We start from the raw sequence: 18,276 nt of genomic DNA on the forward strand, positions 1-18,276 counted from the left end.
TTCTACAATTTCAGTCAAAGGAAAGATGTAATGTCATCATACTAAACCTTACACCTTGGAGTACCCATTGAACCTCAGGTGGTTTCATTAGTGTATTGAAGACAGTGACTGAACACTACTATTAGACACAACACTTCTATCTTGCTACAAGAGTGGATTTTACTCCCTCTTGTTGCTCACACACATTAATTTGTTCCCCACACAAGTGTATTTAGTTTACTGATAATATTCAGCACACACAAGTTACTCCTGCTCAACCGAAGGTTTAATGGAAGTAATCGTACTACATAGTCGTTCTTATGTGAGAGCCTTCAACAAAATCCACAATCCTGTTTTATTCCTTTCACATTTTAGGCTAACAGCTACTGTACTTTTTGAAACTATTCAGGATATACATGAGGCCAGCATATACTTCTCTTAGAGTGCATCACAGATGCACCGCACTAATATATACATGTTGTAGAAATATCATCATCTACTTTGGAAACCAGGTCTGGCAATCTCCTCCTGAGCCCCTGTTGAAAGCCATATTTTGCCTGTGGTGAACTCTGACGTCTGTGAAGTAACTACACAAAGGAAAAGGATGCTCTCCTTAAGGCATCATTTCTAATTTTCTACTAAATGATTAACAAACAGTAAGAAGCCAGTATAAAATGCTGACCTCTTCCCATGCCCTCAGCCCTCCCAATAAAGTGCAAAAGTTCCACTGGCTTCAACAGGGCCAGGAGTTCAGCCTGGGTTCATTAAATGTTTAATGCACCATTTGTAGTGGTTGTCTGTCAGTCTACTCAGCAATAGTCTATGATAAATCTATGAGTAAAATGCTTGTGTCTGTTAGTTAGTGTAATTTCTTCCACTAAACACAAATACCTACTTCCCTGCTATGCACCAAAGGGGTGCAGAAACCAAAAGGAAGCAGAATCAAGTGAAAAAGTGAGTATTTTCCATAGCCATCTCTGCATCATGTATGTGTGATGTGCAGTTATACAACCATATTGCATACATCATTTGTATCCTAATTGTCTGGCTGTAATGTTGTTTTGAGATGCTTCCTCCGTAGCGTGTCTGTGTAAACCTCTCATTCAGACCATTTCATTCAGAGTAACGCACTGCTATATTGTGATACCCATTTAGCCATCACCATCAAAGTGTTGGTCTCTGCTCTTTACATGATGAAATAGATGGATGTGGTTGCTGCTCACAGGGTGAAACACACAAGTTCCAAATTGGCTGCAAACAAGTTTCCCAGGCCAGATTAAATCAGGTCGTGAGAATAAGGCCTGGTCCTTCCAATGTTATCAGCACCACTGAAGGCAGCATGGGCACGTATGTGTCTTAGGAAGCAATTACATACATCAGGTATCTATGTTGCTCCATCCCTACCACTAACTGAGCAAGAAACCAGCAAGTAAAAGGCAAGGATCAAGCCCAGACAGAGGAGTACTGGCTTTTCTAAAAGTAAAGAGTAAAAGTAAAGAGAAAAGTAAAAGTAAAGAGAAATCTCCCATTTTTAAAATCTTTGATGAATGGAGGATTAACCACGTCTGACTGTGGAAGCACACTCCACAGGAAGCACAAGTACAATCTGACACACAAAGAAGAGACTCTAAATCCTTGTTTTGAAATTAGTTAGTGACGTATGGAGGCCCCTGAATGTACATTTTAAGAGATGCCTCTTTGCTCTCTTCCTCTGGAAAATGTTAAAAACATGTCCAACACAGAACACATCACATAAATATTCCCAGTGTATTGTTATGCTCCTAGCAAAGCTCTGCTTGTAAAATATAACACTTGTTGACATAAATATTGTGAATTAAATTGTGATGAAGCTTCCAGTTCACAGATTATTTTATATCATCAGGTATTATTTCATGTTATCCAAACTGGAGGCAAGTCTTCAAATAACATGAACCAAAAAAGTATGGCAGACTCCAGGGGGGCTATGCCAATATATGGCAACTGGGAATCTTTACTATCATTCCAGCAGTAGTGAGTACACTACTATAAGCAGAGAGGTATCCTTGGTAATCAAGCAGGCCATTCAGTATCTATTTTCTGTGATTCTATCTCAATTATTTTCAATGAAAGTCACTTTACTGGTATGAGAAAGCATTCAGTGGTTGCCAAATTTAATACTTCAAGCTTCAACAGAGAGTGAGCTTCCAGTACTAATGGGATTTTGTAAAATGTAACTCGATGCTATGCTTCTGTCTCCTTTTCTCTTTTTAAAGATTATTCAGAAGAGACAGGAACAAATGAAAAAAGGTATTTTTTTATATGAACAGAATCTAGAAGAAGTGAAAGTTTGCTGAAGTTTCAAAGATTAACTGGAAGATAAGCTATGAGCAAATACACTGCTAACTGAGGCAGAGAAATAAATGAGAAAAACGTGCATACAGCTTCTTCACATTTGTCAAGAGAAAAAAAGCTCAGTTCAGAATTACTTCCTAATGAGAAATTTAAACCTAAATATCCCCTGGAGTCAAAGTTTAAGTGTATAGTCAGCTATGAAATTCCGAGTTTACTACAGGTCAGTGAACTTCAAAGGATCCAATTCAATAAACTACTTTGATCCACACTCATACTTAAAAATATTATTAAGTGCTTTATTGAGCAGTAAAAAAAAGTGCATGCTTAAATACCTTGCCAACCTGACTTTAAACAAACCAACCTCACAGTGTCACAAGAGTTATCTGTCCCACATACATCACACCTAACTTAGATTCTTCATTAGAGTATAGAAACTGGAAACCTAGTGATGGTAGGATCCCTACAAGACAGTAGAAAGAAATAAGACCTGCAGGAGGTGTTTCATGTCCAAGATGATCCTGTGGCAAATATACTCTGGTATTATATGGAACAGAAATGGAAGTCCATGAAAAATACACCAGTAAGAAAAAGAAATGCAAAGTATATATTGAAAGCTATCCCACGTCTGTCTGTAACTGAAAAATACGGTAGCTGCCTACTTATACAAACTACACAGACATTGCTCAGAGTATAATTTTAATATTAACTGCTTATAATTTAAAAAGTTAACCTACAGAGTACTCAGGTTTTAGAATTTGAGCTGGAAATAAGTTTAAAAAGTTGAAATTATAATATAAGAAACATGCTGAAATTCATCCTGTCCCACAAAAAATGCAGGCTGCAACACACAAGAAGAAAAAAAAACAAAAAACAAAAAAAAAACCCAACCAAAAAAACCCACCACAACCAACAACAAAAAAAACCCCAAAAAACCCTGTTTCATGACTACACCCCACTTAATTCCACCAGATGCTTAAGACCTATTAATAGTGTCTCTATGACGTATTAGCTAATATTCAGGGTAGGATAAAAAAAAAAAAAATTTTTTTTTTTAAGTGAACTTAATTTGCATGCCATTAATTGATCAAAGCATATTTATATTTGCTCAAGGACAAATTTCAGCATTTCCACTGCCAAAATTCCACTGGTTTTGTTTTTTGGTTGGTTGGTTGGGATTTGGTGTTTTGTGGGGTATTTTTTTTGATTTTTTTTTTGCTTGGTTGGTTGGGCTTTTTGTTTTGTTCTGAGGTTTTGGTTGGTTAGGTTTTTTAAACTCTAGTAGAAGATCTTTCAAATACTTCCATTCAATTTTATAAAGAAAACAGAGAAGAGAGAGCTAATATTCTCAGCTTCCAATGTTGTTAGTAGATTTTCTTATGTGTGTATCAAGGACACGCTACATCTGATTGCATAATCACAGTTTTCCATATAAAAGTTAACAGTCCCATTCCAATCAATCACGTTCATTCTAAGCTGCTTAGCCTCGTGTTGTCTTACAGCCCACTCTGTGAATATTTACTAAATAACATTATAACAGAATGGTGGAACGTTAAAGAGAATGTTATTAGCTTGTGTTCTCTTTTACACCAATCTAAATCAGAATTAACTCCATTTTAACCAATTGATGTGCATTAATGTAAAAAGGCAAAAATCATGCCAGTTTTAGATAATAAGAGTAATTAAGTTTGGACTACAATCATTCACTGTGCAGTCCAATCTGCCCTCTGAGAACAGTAGCAATTTCCTCACTGATCTTAGGAGGACTGGACCTGAGATCATATTTTTATATTATTTTTAGAAGATTCATGATAAATTAATTAGCAGTATTTTCCATACATCTCAAATGTGTCTCATTTGATTTATTATAAACGTTTTGAGTAATTTAGTGAGGGACACTTCTTAAGTCCTATTGATAATTCTTTTTCATCTATTATTAAAACAGGGTAAATAGAAGAAGAGTAAAAGATAAAATACAAAATGCATAAATGCATGCTTAGCAGTACAAATATTAATTGGTTCTTTACCTCTAAGTTAAATACTGCTCAACACTATTATTGCTGTTAGGGCAGTATGCATAATTTCAGCAGAAATATTCCCATGAGTGTAATAAAGTTGTCTTGACAATATGCTTAAAAGTCATAAATTGGCTGCTTGCCTAAAGTTATACAGATTTCTCTGTCACATAAATTAAACACATTTTTCCATGAAAAAAACAGTTTTAATTTAAAATTACCATGGGAATTGATAATGGAATTTTTTTCATAAGAGAAAAAATTAACTATACTGTTTCATTCATTTTAAAATTCCTTGCCATTCCACAAGTGCAGAAAGATTTGGACAAACATTTTTTGTAAATAATATATTATGCCAGTTTAACCCTAGTTTTTAAATATTAATTATTTATGAATAGAAATTAATTTTCAGAAATTTGTTGGTTCTTCATTCGTGACTACTATAAGTAAAAATGTACTATCCTGTTAAAGAATTGCAAGTCATGTACTACAGATGTTCTAGATTCAATGAACTTGCTGTTTATACACTATAACTATTTTACTGAACCGCAAGTCCAAGAAATTCACAAACAACTTTCGAGTTTCAAGCTTTTTAATCTGCAAAAAGCATTTCAAAGCAAACACATGCACCATGACAGATTCCCTACAGAGAAAAACTATAACTTCACAATAAATTATTACTTGTTTCCTATGACTGCCCTCAATAATGCATCCAAAACCACAGCCTTAGTCTAGATATGCCACAGTGCTCTGTTTTAAATGAAAAATCCCCAGAAAGGACAAGAAAAATGTGTGATTTCAAAGTAATTACAGCTTATATGCAAAGATAGAGCAAGAGTATAGTAAAAGATTAACTTTTTTTCCATTGGAAATTAACAAAGGGCATTTTCAACACAGATGAAGTTCAGTAGAATCAGCTTTACAAAAATTAAATTCTATAATAAGCCACAATATATTTGATATTGTTAATTCTCTCATCTTCATCTTTACAGTCTTTATGCTGCTATAGCATGAAGATTAGGTCTTAAAAAAAGCAGTAGTTGTGCATCTTTCATCTAAATTGACATTTGATTACGTACCACACTCAGAATAGTGCATGAGGCTGTATACAGTCCAGTGCTACGAACTTCTCTATGGATCACTGATGATTCACGAAGAATTTGTACATGCAGCTCAGTTCCATATACTGTCAGTCATCTTTACTTTCAGCTAATGAAAAACATTAAATAATTTTCTAATATTTTGTAAGCAATCATCATAGTCACCCCCAAAGGTGCTGCAAGAGTACAAATGTAATACCCGCGCTGTAAGTGAAACAGGACTCTTCTAGTTTCTGTCCTCTGCACCTTATTGAAAACATTTGAGAACTGCAGTTCTCAAATTCAGACTCTCTCTTCAGCTGGAGTTGTCACAAAAAAAAAAAAAGTCACTTCAAAACCCCAGAATGTAGCATCACGAGTTATCATCTGTTCCCTGTAGATACTGTCATGACACTTGTGCCTCCTCCCACAGTACAGGTTTCTTGAGGGCTTTCTCAACAGGTAACTGGATTCTGTAGCCTTCCTGTTCTACAAGACTTTCCCAAGCTGCATTTACTCAGCTTACATGTCAAATTTGTTAATCTCTCAATTAACTAGCAGGCCATTTTAGGAGTACAGACTAGTTATTTCCATAAACTAACATCACAGAAATAATTTCTTTAAAGGAACATTTTGTAATTTCTTAGTGATTATGTTACTTCAAGGATCTCTAAGCATCTATGATGATGAGTTAATTTTGTCTTTGATCCCTGTTCTAGATTAGGTCTCCAGTTCAGATAGTGATATGAGGAAGGGGAGAGGCTAAAACACAAATCGCAGGGTAAAACCACAAAGCCAACGCATAGCCAAGTGATGGGAAAATAAATAAATAAAGTCATCTACCTTGCAGGAAAGAGAGGCATTTCATTTTACCAAACAGCTTCCTTTACTTAAAAGGTGCATAGAGCATGCAGATATTAATACAACAGACAGATTTACAGTAAGTCTCCTTTTTATGATTAGTAAATGCCAAATTGTCAGTCACAGTCAGAATATGACAAGAGCAACTTTCCTCCTGTTCCCCATGGCTCTGATCCAGCAAGAGACTGTTAAGTGCACGCTTAACCTTGAGTTTTGCAGGACACGCTCAAGTGCTTTGCTGGAGCAAGGCCAAAATGCAGGAGCCAGGTACAACTACAATTCCTGTGTTTAGTTTCCTTTAGCCTGACCAAGAGGAACAGAGAGAAGGGAACAGTGAACTGCAAGATATTTAGCCCTACCTTTCAACAATACGCTGTAACTTGTATAGGTCAGCATTTACAGATAGGATGCTGCTGTGACACAGCTATCACAGCAAGAGTTCTCACCAAGTAATGCAACTGCTGCTTGTGAAGACACAACATAAGCATGTTACCATTTAGCGATTCGGACACCAAGCATAGGTTTTAAACAATGCAGCTGGCATGTGAATTTAAATATCATATGGCATCTACAGTAATCCTCCCACAGCTTCTCTGACTTCACACAAGCCTCTGTCAGTTGTTCGCATTAAGCCCCAGGGAGTTACGTGGCTTGTGCCATTTCAGGTAAGATATTGTCACCCCTGATTCACAGGTCACTCCACACACTTCCTGCTACTTAGCAACAGAGTACTGGCGACCACCGCCAAGACTAGTCTTCAGAGAGGCAGCAACACCAAACCGCTCTTTGCAGGAGAGTGAAATGAGTTTGTCTCAGTTTTAGAGGTTCCTGCAATTCACCTTAGGTGGAAGTCAGTTATACTGTGTGCCTTGTGGATTGATTCTTTGTTCTTATGAAAACCAAGTATTTGGCTGGCATGTCAGTTTTGCTGGGACATAAATTCACGCTATAGTGACACAAGGATGATGCAAGAATTCAAATAGTGAGCACACTTACTACACAACAGTAAATAAAGCGTGTGAGGTGGTGATTTTGATTACAAAATATTTATAAACATGCTAGAAAAGTAGGTGAAGAAAAACATAATGCAAGCAATTTGAACTTTTAGTATGAGACTAATGATGATCTCAGGAGCTCTGCTTCCAAACCTCCCTCAGCAAGCAGAAGAGGAGGTCTTCCAGTTTTTATCCTACCAAGATAATGATCAGCAGACACAATTGTCAGGCCAGTACTTCTGGCCTGCTCTCCTGCTCTGGAGAACAATAACTTCAATTTCTACTTGTGATTCCTGTTTATCAAGTTTTTGGAAATAACTAGTTAGTGAAAATTAATTCATTTGTTTCCTCTTATCCTAGTGAGTGCCACCAAAGATCACGATGTGCCAGATATGTGCAGAGAACCTATCTATCAAGAAACCATTTCTATGTATCATACAAACAATTAGTGATTGAAGTTAGTTGATGCCTTAGTAGATGTTTCTGTTTAAGGTAAAAGAATAGTGAAATACTCACAACTACTCAAATTAATCTAACTCATTCACCTATTTGTCCAGTCTCTCCCAAGCAGAAAGAAGTTTCTCAGAGTAAAGTTCAAAAATACAATTTCTCCAACAGAAAAATCTGAGTTCAAAGGGTCCTGCTTTCTCCCATACTCATTACCATTACTTCCCATACCCTGAGCTTTCTAGGTCAGACCATTTCACTGATGCAGCCAGCAGCCCAACCGCATCTCACCAGCACACTGAGCAGGTAGGACAGCAAAAGGTATAAGTGCCCAGAAGCAGCTTTTCTGCTGAAGCGTACAGGGGATTACCCACCAGTAGTTTGGGGCTTCCTAAATTAGTGCCTTGAGTAATTCAGTCAGCCTCAAGAGACAAAATGCGTAGAATCCAATCCAACTAAATTGGGTAGCTAATTACATCTAAATTTTAGGGGTCTGTTGAACCAGTCCTTCTAAAATACATTCCATATATAGGCAGTGGGAAAGCTAGGTGCCTTTGAGAGCCTCCTGAAGGACAGCCTAAATTAGGCAAGCAAGATCTCCCTCCAGAGTTGTTTTTCTAGGCATTTATCTCTTCCTATCAAACATGGAGGGAATTTAGGCACTTAATTTAAGAGAACTAGTTCACTATGTGCTCAAAACATAGGTGCTAATTAGCTGCCTATGCCTGATTGGAACCCTCCAATTTAGATTCCAAAATAATTTATCTTAAAGACTAGCATTATTTTATGCACTACTAACACCAAAAAAAAAAAAAAAAAAAGAAAGAAAAAGAAACAAACCAGTATGCATTGTGCACTGCAAACAGATTAAGATCAAGAAAGCAGTAAGAAAGTATATAAAACGTGATGTCAGGACCATACCTTACTGACAGCCTTGGTGCACTCCAGCACTCCCACAGCATAAGCCCAGCACTCTGAGAAGAGAAAGCAGACAAAGCACTTTTAGCTATGAGCAAGTCAGGTTGTGCAGGTGAACATTATCAACTGTGAATGTGATATTAGGTAAGAAGTTGGTCTTCTCAGCTGTTCCCCTGAGCACCAGGTGGGCTCCAGCTCCCTCTGGCTTAAGGCCAAACTAAGCTGCCCTGTGGAAACTTTTCCTGTCAACTACCCACTTTTTAAAAAAAAAAAAAAATCAAGGTACTCCCTAGGTGTTTCATAACTCTTCTACTACAACATAAGATGTAGACTGGGAGTAAAGCAAAGCCAAAGCAGACGCTGTATACATACAGCATCGTCTCTGGCACAGTAAAACACACCACCACTGACACCAGCATCGTAAGAGACACCTGCATTAAAACCACAAGCCAAAGGCCCTGAAGATGAGCAGAAAACAAGTTTTTACAGGAGAGCAGAGCTGCCACCATGGTAGCAGCCAGGCACTTGCTGGGCCCATGTAGAGTCCCCAGGGCAGCACCAGGCCTGAGGAGAGGCCCTGGGGCCGAGGTTGCAGGAAGGTGTTTTACCAGGCAGGGTACTCCTGTGGGGACAAGGGGATAAAACAAGGTCTGGGACCTTCCAGAGGTGGCTGCAGGGCAGAGGAGGAGGTGCTGGGTGACTGAGAGAAGCTGAGAGCAGGCTGGATATTAGCTGGAGGGAAGTAATCCCTCTCACAGCCACCAGTCCCTTTCAGGGGACCAGTGATTTGCCTCTGCCACAGCAACATCTCCCCTCCCACCTCAGCACACCCATACCCAGGCCCACCTAGAGTTTGATTTTTTTGACCTCAAACTAGTTGCTCCAACACAATTCATTGGGCTCCCACCTACCCTCATGCCTGAGGAGCACCCAGAGAGAGACCTGCCATGAGCTACCTCCACCTCCACCTTTCCTCACAGCAGCTCTGGGAGAGCTGGTCTCTGAGAGACCACTAGCCAAACCAGAGCACTGGGGAAAGGAAAATTCAGCAGCAAAGGCAGCTGCAGGTAATAAAGTGCACCAGCTGAATAAATGCAGACAGCTGGGGATGGAGTGGGTGACAGGGTATGGAAAATGGAGGCCAGGTGATTCCCTTCAGCAGCCCAGTCTGTGCTGAGGGGAAATATGGCAGACATGGCCTGCCGCACAGCAACTGCCACCACCTGACTCAGCCTCTGCCTCTTGTCTCAGATCTCTGCTAAATAATCCTCTTTTTTTTTTGAGCATATTTAAGCAGTAGGGCTGATATCAGCCATCAGATGACACTTTTAGCTCTCCCAGTATCTCTACCAAAGCACAAAAAACCCCCACATCTAAGCTTTTTGTAACAAAAAAGTCTAGTAGCAGCACTGGGGTGAGAAAAAGCACCTTTTTGTGTAGTGCTGTCCAACACCCACCATAATCCAGTCACAGAAAATTCATTTGAATTTAGGAGTATTTTATACTCTGGATGAGTCTCTTCAGATGAATTAGTAATAGGGAGTGTCACTCTCCACAGATTTTAGATATCCTTCAGTTAAAGGAGTGTGTGGGTTTTTTCTTTAATTAAAATGGATTTTATAAAGAAAAATTAAGTTCTTAGAGACATTATGAGAATTTACAGCAGTCACTGGCTAAATTAGTACTCAGAAATCAACAGTTTCACAGGCTGTTTATACCGCTTGCACACATAAATACTGCGCAGTGCCAGCCACCTGGCTCCTGCTCCCAGCACCGCTTCCTCCAGCACAGAGTGATGCTGGGCAGCTTGCTTAATTTTGCTTTGCTTCTCTCGTCTGCAACATACAGATAATACTTCTCAGCTCTGCAGTGGTGCCAGGCTTGATTCATGAATGTTTTAAAGCATTCTGTGATACTCACCCTGAAAGGTGCTTGAGAACCATAAATTATTACTTTAATATAGATAATAGTTTTCCTCTCATGAATGTTTTATAGCACTACTCCAAATTCATGCCTGATATAACTCTAATAACTTGAACAGAGTTAAACTAGGGATAAATTTGGTACAATACATGAGGCAGCAAAATGAAATTCAAAGTGTGAGACCAAGGACTTACCAAGTAGCACTGCATACACCATAATGTCAGAAACCTGCCCCACTGGCCCCTTACCTACAGCGAAAGTATCAACTCACTCTTTAACGTTAAGTATTGATTCATCATTAAATGTCTGCTTCACGACAAAAACATATTTTTCTAATATGTTCTATGGCTATACATATGTAGTTTGTATTTATTGGGATTTAGCAGACTTGATCATGTATTTGCTATCTGTTTTGACCCAGATATTTCAGTTGAAAGCAGATTCTTTTTCACAGGAACAATCCTTTTAATAAGATACTCCTACAGCTTCCAGTCCTTAGTCATGGGAGTGTAGGACACAGGACTGGGAAGGATCCGTTGGGCCACAGTCCCCTTCTCAAAAGCAATCACATCATAAACACACATGTAGAAAGCTTGTCAAAAGCCATTTTAAATAGTTAGGCTTTTTGTCCCCCTACCTACAAAGAAAGTACTGTTCATACACTTTACTGCTGTGATAGTTAGAAAGATTCTTTTAATTCCCAGATGAGATCTATTCATGGTCAGTTTAGATCTCTTTGTTGTCGTGCCAGCCTTTCTCAATAACTGAAATAACTTTTCTCCTCCAGTATCATCTAAGCACTCTCCCTTTATGTATACACGTAGAATAGTTATATTCATACTCAATCTTAACTTTGTTAGCCTAAGCAAGTCAAACTCTTTTAGTCTTCCTGTAAAATGTGTTCTTTATTCCTCTCATCGTTTGGGTGGCCCACCTCTGGTGAATTTAGTGTATGGTTCACAAAGTAAGAGAGTCAGAGAAGAGGAACCTATTTGTTTTCTAATTAAACAAAAATGCTGCAAATGCAGCAGAAAGAAGACATAACTTGGTAAAAAAATAAATAGCTAGCAAAATTCATAAAGTAGCTATTATGAGCAATCTTCTTTCAGTTTGATGATAGAATTTTATCGAGGGACTTTGAACAATGCACCGCTGGTATCAATCTAATGAAGGCCTGTTGCTGAGCAGGTCTTCCTTACATAAACAACATAATAAAGAAATCTCTAGGAATGTCATGACCAGTTTTGAAAAAAAAAAATATTTGCCAGACATTTGCTACTTCGTAATTCACTTGAACCCTGGAGAAATTCAGATCTTGGTGATTCTAGTCTCCTTCCCCTCCACAATCCTAATTTTCAGGAGGAGTTTATCCTCTTACCCCTGCAACAGTTTGGGCAATAAATTGCCTTTCCAGTTGGTCTTGAGATTTTCTGTTCTTCCCTGTCTCCAGTGAGTGATCTTGGCTGTCTTGGTTCTCATAATCCGTCTTCATTCCCTCCTTCTCCCATTCTTTCCTATGAAAGAAAATTTCCATGGAATGTAATGGGAAACCTGATAAGCATCCAAATCTTATGCAATAATGTACCCTATTGATACACTCTTGTAGATACAGAAACAGAGTATTTTCTATGAAGTTTTTACATTTACAGTGATTCCTATAGAACCTCCTGCCCCTCTCCAAATGGTGGAGGACTTTTCTTTAAGCTGTTAGTATATCACAGAATAGATAATAAGATCCAGCTGATCCAGAGGCTTTGACAATCTTTCCGCTGGATGCTATGTTCGCCAGAATATGCAACTTGTTGCAAAAGTGCAGTAGCTGTTACTGATGCTAGTTCCTAGAATGAGATGTGTAAATGCAAAAAGAAAAAGATATTCAAGCAATTTTTGCTAATATCTGTATTTTATTATAAATAAACTTTTTAAATATTAAAAGTAATTTGAACAAGAATTAAGGAGGCATCCACCTTCATTTTTTTCACCAATAGAAATGAGTAAGGACTATCACCAAGCCATAAACAGAAAAATAAGGTCCTCTTAAGTCTTAAATATCAGTATTAGGTAAAAGTATAGACCTGGAGATAATGTGGGTACTGTAGAACCACCCTTAGTGGAAATCAAAGGTGTGCAGCTGGTATAGATACAACTTCCAATCAAGTGTTAAGATTTACCAAATTAGGCAAGTAAATTCTGTGCATTGAATAAGACAGCAGCCTGGACAATCAATTCAGAGAGTTAAAAAACCACGATTAAGTCACCTGTAAGGTGCATGTGCAGTCTGGGTTTAGCATATGCAGAATTAGAATTTTGGACAGTTTCATTGCCAGATTTCTAAATTAAGTGCCCACATTTGCACATTCTGCTACACACAGTTGGGCAGGCAATCATTCATCTGTCTTCCATGTTACTCATGTAAATTGGTATTTCAGTGCAAAACTGTAAGCTCCTGTGGAAAGGGATAAGTGCACATATTATACAGTCAGTCAGCATTAAGTACCAGCTTAACTGTATGATCCATCAAAATAATGGACTTTTTATTTCAATAGCTCCGGTATTGTCTTGCAACTTTGTAATACAGAAATGAAGTATTGAACAACAGTGAATCTAAGGTAATAACTTTAGAGGCAGTCCTGCTACAGGTGTAGCTAAATGCCAGGAATTAACAAATATAAAATGAGGATGAGCAAATACCTTTTGTTGACAGTTTTAGTCCACATTAGCATCCTAAATTTCAAAGTTCAAACATATCTGAGAGGAGATTTTGAAAATTCAACAATAGAAAAAGAGTGAGAACAGAATGCAGAGAAGGAGAGCAGAGAGGATAAAAGTAAAGCTGAAATAGCTCCAGATAAAAGCAACAGACAGAGGGAAAACATGTTTTCACATCATTAAAAATAAAGTACATGCAGGCCACACCATCAGACATCCATCCAGCTCAGCTTAGGTCTTGATCTTCCAATCAGAGATAGATTGCAGAGAGGAGACTTTTATTTATGAGACTGTTTTACTGTTTTGACTTTTTAATCCCTAATACATGAAATAGCCTGTAATAGGGAGTTTTCTTTTAGGTAGCAGAAAACCAATGCATTCATGCAATTACAACAAAAAGGGAGAACTGCTCATAAATAAAAACAGTATTATGAGGCTTTACACAGTCAAAACTCATGCAGGAAGTTCATACATTCACCAGGCTCCATCCACTGTCATTCATTTGTCTTTGTATTGCAGAGAAGTGTTTTCTGTCTCAGCAGGTTATTGTTTACTGGGCTACTGCGTATTTGATAGATGACATGGAATTGTGCAAGTTCTGTGGGGAGGCATGTTACTGGTGAAAAAAACGACGACTTCCAAACACTAAAAAAGCCCTGCTTAGTCTCCTGGTGCAGAGAAGGCCAGCTTCACCCATTAATTTGAAGGGAGTTACATCAGGCCTTGGATACCTTAGCCCTATAAGCAATAGTATGCAATAACTGCGATGGAAAAATCATCTTGCTGCTTTATTTTTGTGCTATTTCTAAAACTGGAATATAATTTTGCTCCAAAAGAGTGACTAAAGTTTTTTATTTTAAGCCCAGAGCTATTTGTACATCTTCTAATTACAATATCTTACTCTGTCACAAGCAAAAATAAAGCACATGATACTGTAAGAATATGTTTTATTTCCTTTGAATTCTGCATCCCGGCAACACTCTGTGACCCTGGGTTTTTTTGTTGCTAGCTGGTGAATGAGCAACAAGAAAGCAGACCCCTTCTGAGCCCCTCCATTGATGACTTTCTCTGTGAAACTAAACCAGAAGCTGTTGCAAGGCCTGTAACATCAAATACTGCAGGTAAACAAAATTCTTTATTAACCCTCACTAGAGAGAAATAATTTTAGTTTTATCTTAATTATGGTACATTTTTGTCAAGTGATTTCTTGATTTTTTACTATTTGCACAAAATTACAAGCTGGTATTAAATTATAATTGCCTGATCTATTAGTAGAAAAAGCTTTGTTCATTACATTTGAGGGCAAATCTGATGTGATCCAAATCACATGTATTCTAGCAGATCTCTGGGGTTGAATTAAAGGGAACTTGTTTAGGTTCAACAGGAAGTACATAACAGTTTCACTGATTCTCAATCTTTGGTTTTACAAAATGTTAACCTATAGGTCAGCCACATTTAGTCTGGTTTTAACCAAATCCATTCCTAACTCTAGAAAGATTTTCTTTAATAAAAACTTGGATGGGATGTCAGAGAAAAGGGAAGAGATATCAAAACAGTTTATCCAGGCTGAGTTCAGACACTTTATTAGTGAAAGGATCTAACATATTTCTTAGCGCCTTTGTGTTGCGTGAGATGGTAGAGATAATAAAAAGTAAGTGAATGCTCAAAGCCTTTTGAATTATATTGAATTATATTTGAAGTTATTGTCCTCTGGAAATGTTTTTAGAAATTGGCCTCCTCGTATTCAGTATTTGTCCAAAGGTAATCAAAGGAGTTGAGCAGATCAACTGAGATACAATAAAATCAGCATAGCACTACTGTATTCTATTGCTATCTCATAAAATGACTTGGCTTGTTAGAAGTCATTTAATTAAAATCTATATACATGCAAATTATTAAAATGAATAATTGACAGCTGGGTGATTATCTTCATATCTAATTAATTTGTGTCTGAAGCAATATGCAAGTTCCAATAACAAAAATTGGAACACTGAATTAAATAACAATTGAAAATAATTTTTTTCCTTTTATATATAGCTAAAGATATTACAGGGATGAATAGAAATATTTCAGGTTGTTTAAGAGTGGTGTTTGTTGTAAAACAGTAAGTATCTGTAGATCCTATATCTGCCTTGAATATCTATCAGATTTGGGGGGGAGTTAATTAGATTTATTTAATAACAAAATAAAAATTTATTGTTCTATGAAGATTGATGACATTCAGTGATTTACCAGGAACACAGATAAAGCACTGCTAGAGATAATACTAATGGATCTGTTAAAAACACATGCTCTATAAAATAGTGATAAAGAGGGAGGTTTTCTATCTTTTATGTGCAAAAGAATTTTAAATGTTATTCTTCAACAACTTTAAAATGAAGAACTCAAACTGAACATGTCTTTTATACTGCTGTAGTCCTTAACAGAAATAGCAGTAGAAGTTGTCATTATGTTCAATATTTATCCCCCAAAAGACAAACAGCAACAACAGTAGAAACCATTACTAAACATACCGTTATTCCTTTATGACCCAAGAAGTCAACCCAAGAAGCTGCGTGCTCTTCAGCTTTTTCCGTAATGGCATGTGGCACAACAGTAGTGCCCTGAGCAGCTGTTACCGGTACTTGATAAATCATAAGATTAAACCAAATCTTATCTAAAAGCTCAATTGTACAGGGAACCATCACAACATAAGAAAATCTGTGGAGTAAGGCCACAGATTAGCCTTAAGTCCTAAGATGTCTTTAAGATTTTCAGAGGAAAAACCTTTTATGCAAATCAAGCTTTTTTAAACTGCATCCAGTTAAGCACCTGAAAATCCTTAGTCATACTTGAATATGCTGGTCATCATCTTTAGCGAGGAAATATACATCTACTGTAGCCAAATGCAAACACATCAGTCATTTTTTTTTTCCCAATTAAAATACATTTTTAAAAAGGAAGCTATTTTAATTAAAACAACATTGAATCTAACATTTTGTCTCTAAGTATTATCAACAGGTCTGGATCTCTTGGATCTTAGTGAACCTGTCTTACAAACCCAAAACAAAGCAAAGAAATCAGAGACTCCATCAAGAAGTGAAGGCTTAAAAACTTCAACCCACAGAAAGAAGACAGACAATTCTGACCTTATCAGTGTGGATACTGAGCAGAAAGCCCAGACTGTCAGAGTTTCAGACAAGTCTTCACTAGATTTAGGTAAGAGTGTAGCTATTTTATCAGTGCTACATAGACTTGTTTAGCACAGGTTTCTCCTTGCTACTATCACAAAATAATGGGCAACACCAGAATTTTTCTTGGACCACATTTTAGCAGGGATTGTAACCTTTGTTCTATATTATAAACTACTTGAAACACTTTAAGCTTGAAACACTGTGAACACATTTTGCCTTTGTCATTATACCTATGAAGTTGTTACTAAATGTGCAAATAAAGTTTGAAAGGATTCTTTCAAAAAATAATTTAGTCAGGGTTAGTATAATGGTAGAAAAATATATTGGGGTATCATGAGAAATTAGTAAAGGACACAAATCAGAGGCAGCCCATTCTGGATGTACTTTTCAGAACTGCAGATGTCATAAATATACATTATATTTGTAAATACTGCTTTATCTGTGCATACGGGAAAAAAGAATCCATTCTTGACAAAAGAGCTATATTTATACAGACTGAAAAAAAAATCTATAGATGAGCTTGGGAAAAGGTGAATTTAATTTAGTTCCATCCAAACTAAATTACTCACACTGCAACTGAGAAATTTGCAAGGTAAATGTAATTTATACCAAGGTAACAAATTTCCCATTCATCAGCACAGAAATTCTTTTAGAGACCTTTATGTTCAAATAGGAGGTAAACATCTGATTTTTGCAAAGCAATCCAACTGAATAATATCAGTTGCCTACACAGATATTTTTAAATGGTAGTCAATAAAAGAAGTATTATTTTTCCAATTCAACTACAATTAGGAAATTAAAAATATCCAAAACAATAAAATAGTTAGTATAATTTTATCAATAGATCTAAATTACATACAAGTCATTGGTTTTAAATCGAGTTCCACTGACATTCTGACCATAAATGCTAATAGATTGAGAAGAATGTTGTGAATTCCCAAATATTTCCACAGAATATCAGCTTGAAAGGCGCACAACATTTCTGTGTATTGAACCTTAACTAAAATACAGTCTTTGGTGGCACTATTTTCTCTATAACCTACATTTAACAGAGGAGATAAAATTTTCTGCAGTAACTTCTTTAAATGATTCATATTTTCTTTTCTTATTTTTCAGTTGATATTCAGACACAGCTAGAGAAATGGGATGATGTCAATTTTCATGGAGACAGGAATAGCAAGGTCCACCCTTCTACAGACCGAACATCATCATCATCTAGAGCTCCATCAAAAGAGCTTTTATGGTACAAGTTTTTGCTTTCTTTACAGAAATATTTCCAGTCCATTTCTTAAATCACTGAAATGCTTGCTTGATAACAAGTCATATTATTAAATCTGTTATGATTACATTAAATGTGTTCAAGCAGACATTTCGGACAATGTCTCATAGCAAGTATACTGTATAATGACATTAGGCCAGCAATTTTTAATGTTGCAAAAAGTAGCAGGTGCAATTACTAAATAAATGGTGGTGAGAGTTCTACAGAAGCATGCAGTGATCCAAAATCAACTACAAACATGTGAGTAAAATGAGTAAAAAAGGCTACTTTGCAGTGATTTGACAGTCACTGGATATCCAGTGTATTTTGGTTTTGCTTCCAAGAGGGCAGAATTTCTGTGTATAACTAGAAGAGGCAAGATAAAATATCAAAGCAAGTACTACCTCTTTCACGCAATTCAACTAAAATTGCAGGGGATGTAGATGAGGGAAGAATTGGACTTTGCCTTTGGGAAGAGTTCATGTAGATTAATTCTGCTGCCTTCCTGATATGTAAGCAACACTCATTCATGACATTATGCATGACCATAATTAGCATTTCCATACACTAGAAGCTGTTTTCTGACCAAAT

The 18,276-nt window shown here is 37.0% G+C and overlaps 1 protein-coding gene across 3 annotated transcripts in view; it reads left to right on the forward strand.

Annotated features, from left to right (window-relative positions):
• PEX5L (peroxisomal biogenesis factor 5 like) overlaps positions 1–18,276 on the forward strand; it is a 110,434-nt gene that overhangs the window by 71,750 nt on the left and 20,408 nt on the right. For all 3 annotated transcript variants that reach the window (XM_086754318.1, XM_086754320.1, XM_086754319.1), the window contains 3 exons: positions 14,264–14,375; positions 16,243–16,452; positions 17,544–17,670. In XM_086754318.1, the coding sequence (XP_086610444.1) occupies positions 14,264–14,375; positions 16,243–16,452; positions 17,544–17,670 (449 nt within the window). The remainder of the gene's footprint in view (positions 1–14,263; positions 14,376–16,242; positions 16,453–17,543; positions 17,671–18,276) is intronic.

This window comes from Chlamydotis macqueenii, chromosome 9 (genome assembly GCF_036417535.1).
Source record: "Chlamydotis macqueenii isolate bChlMac1 chromosome 9, bChlMac1.mat, whole genome shotgun sequence".
Lineage (NCBI taxonomy): Eukaryota > Metazoa > Chordata > Aves > Otidiformes > Otididae > Chlamydotis > Chlamydotis macqueenii.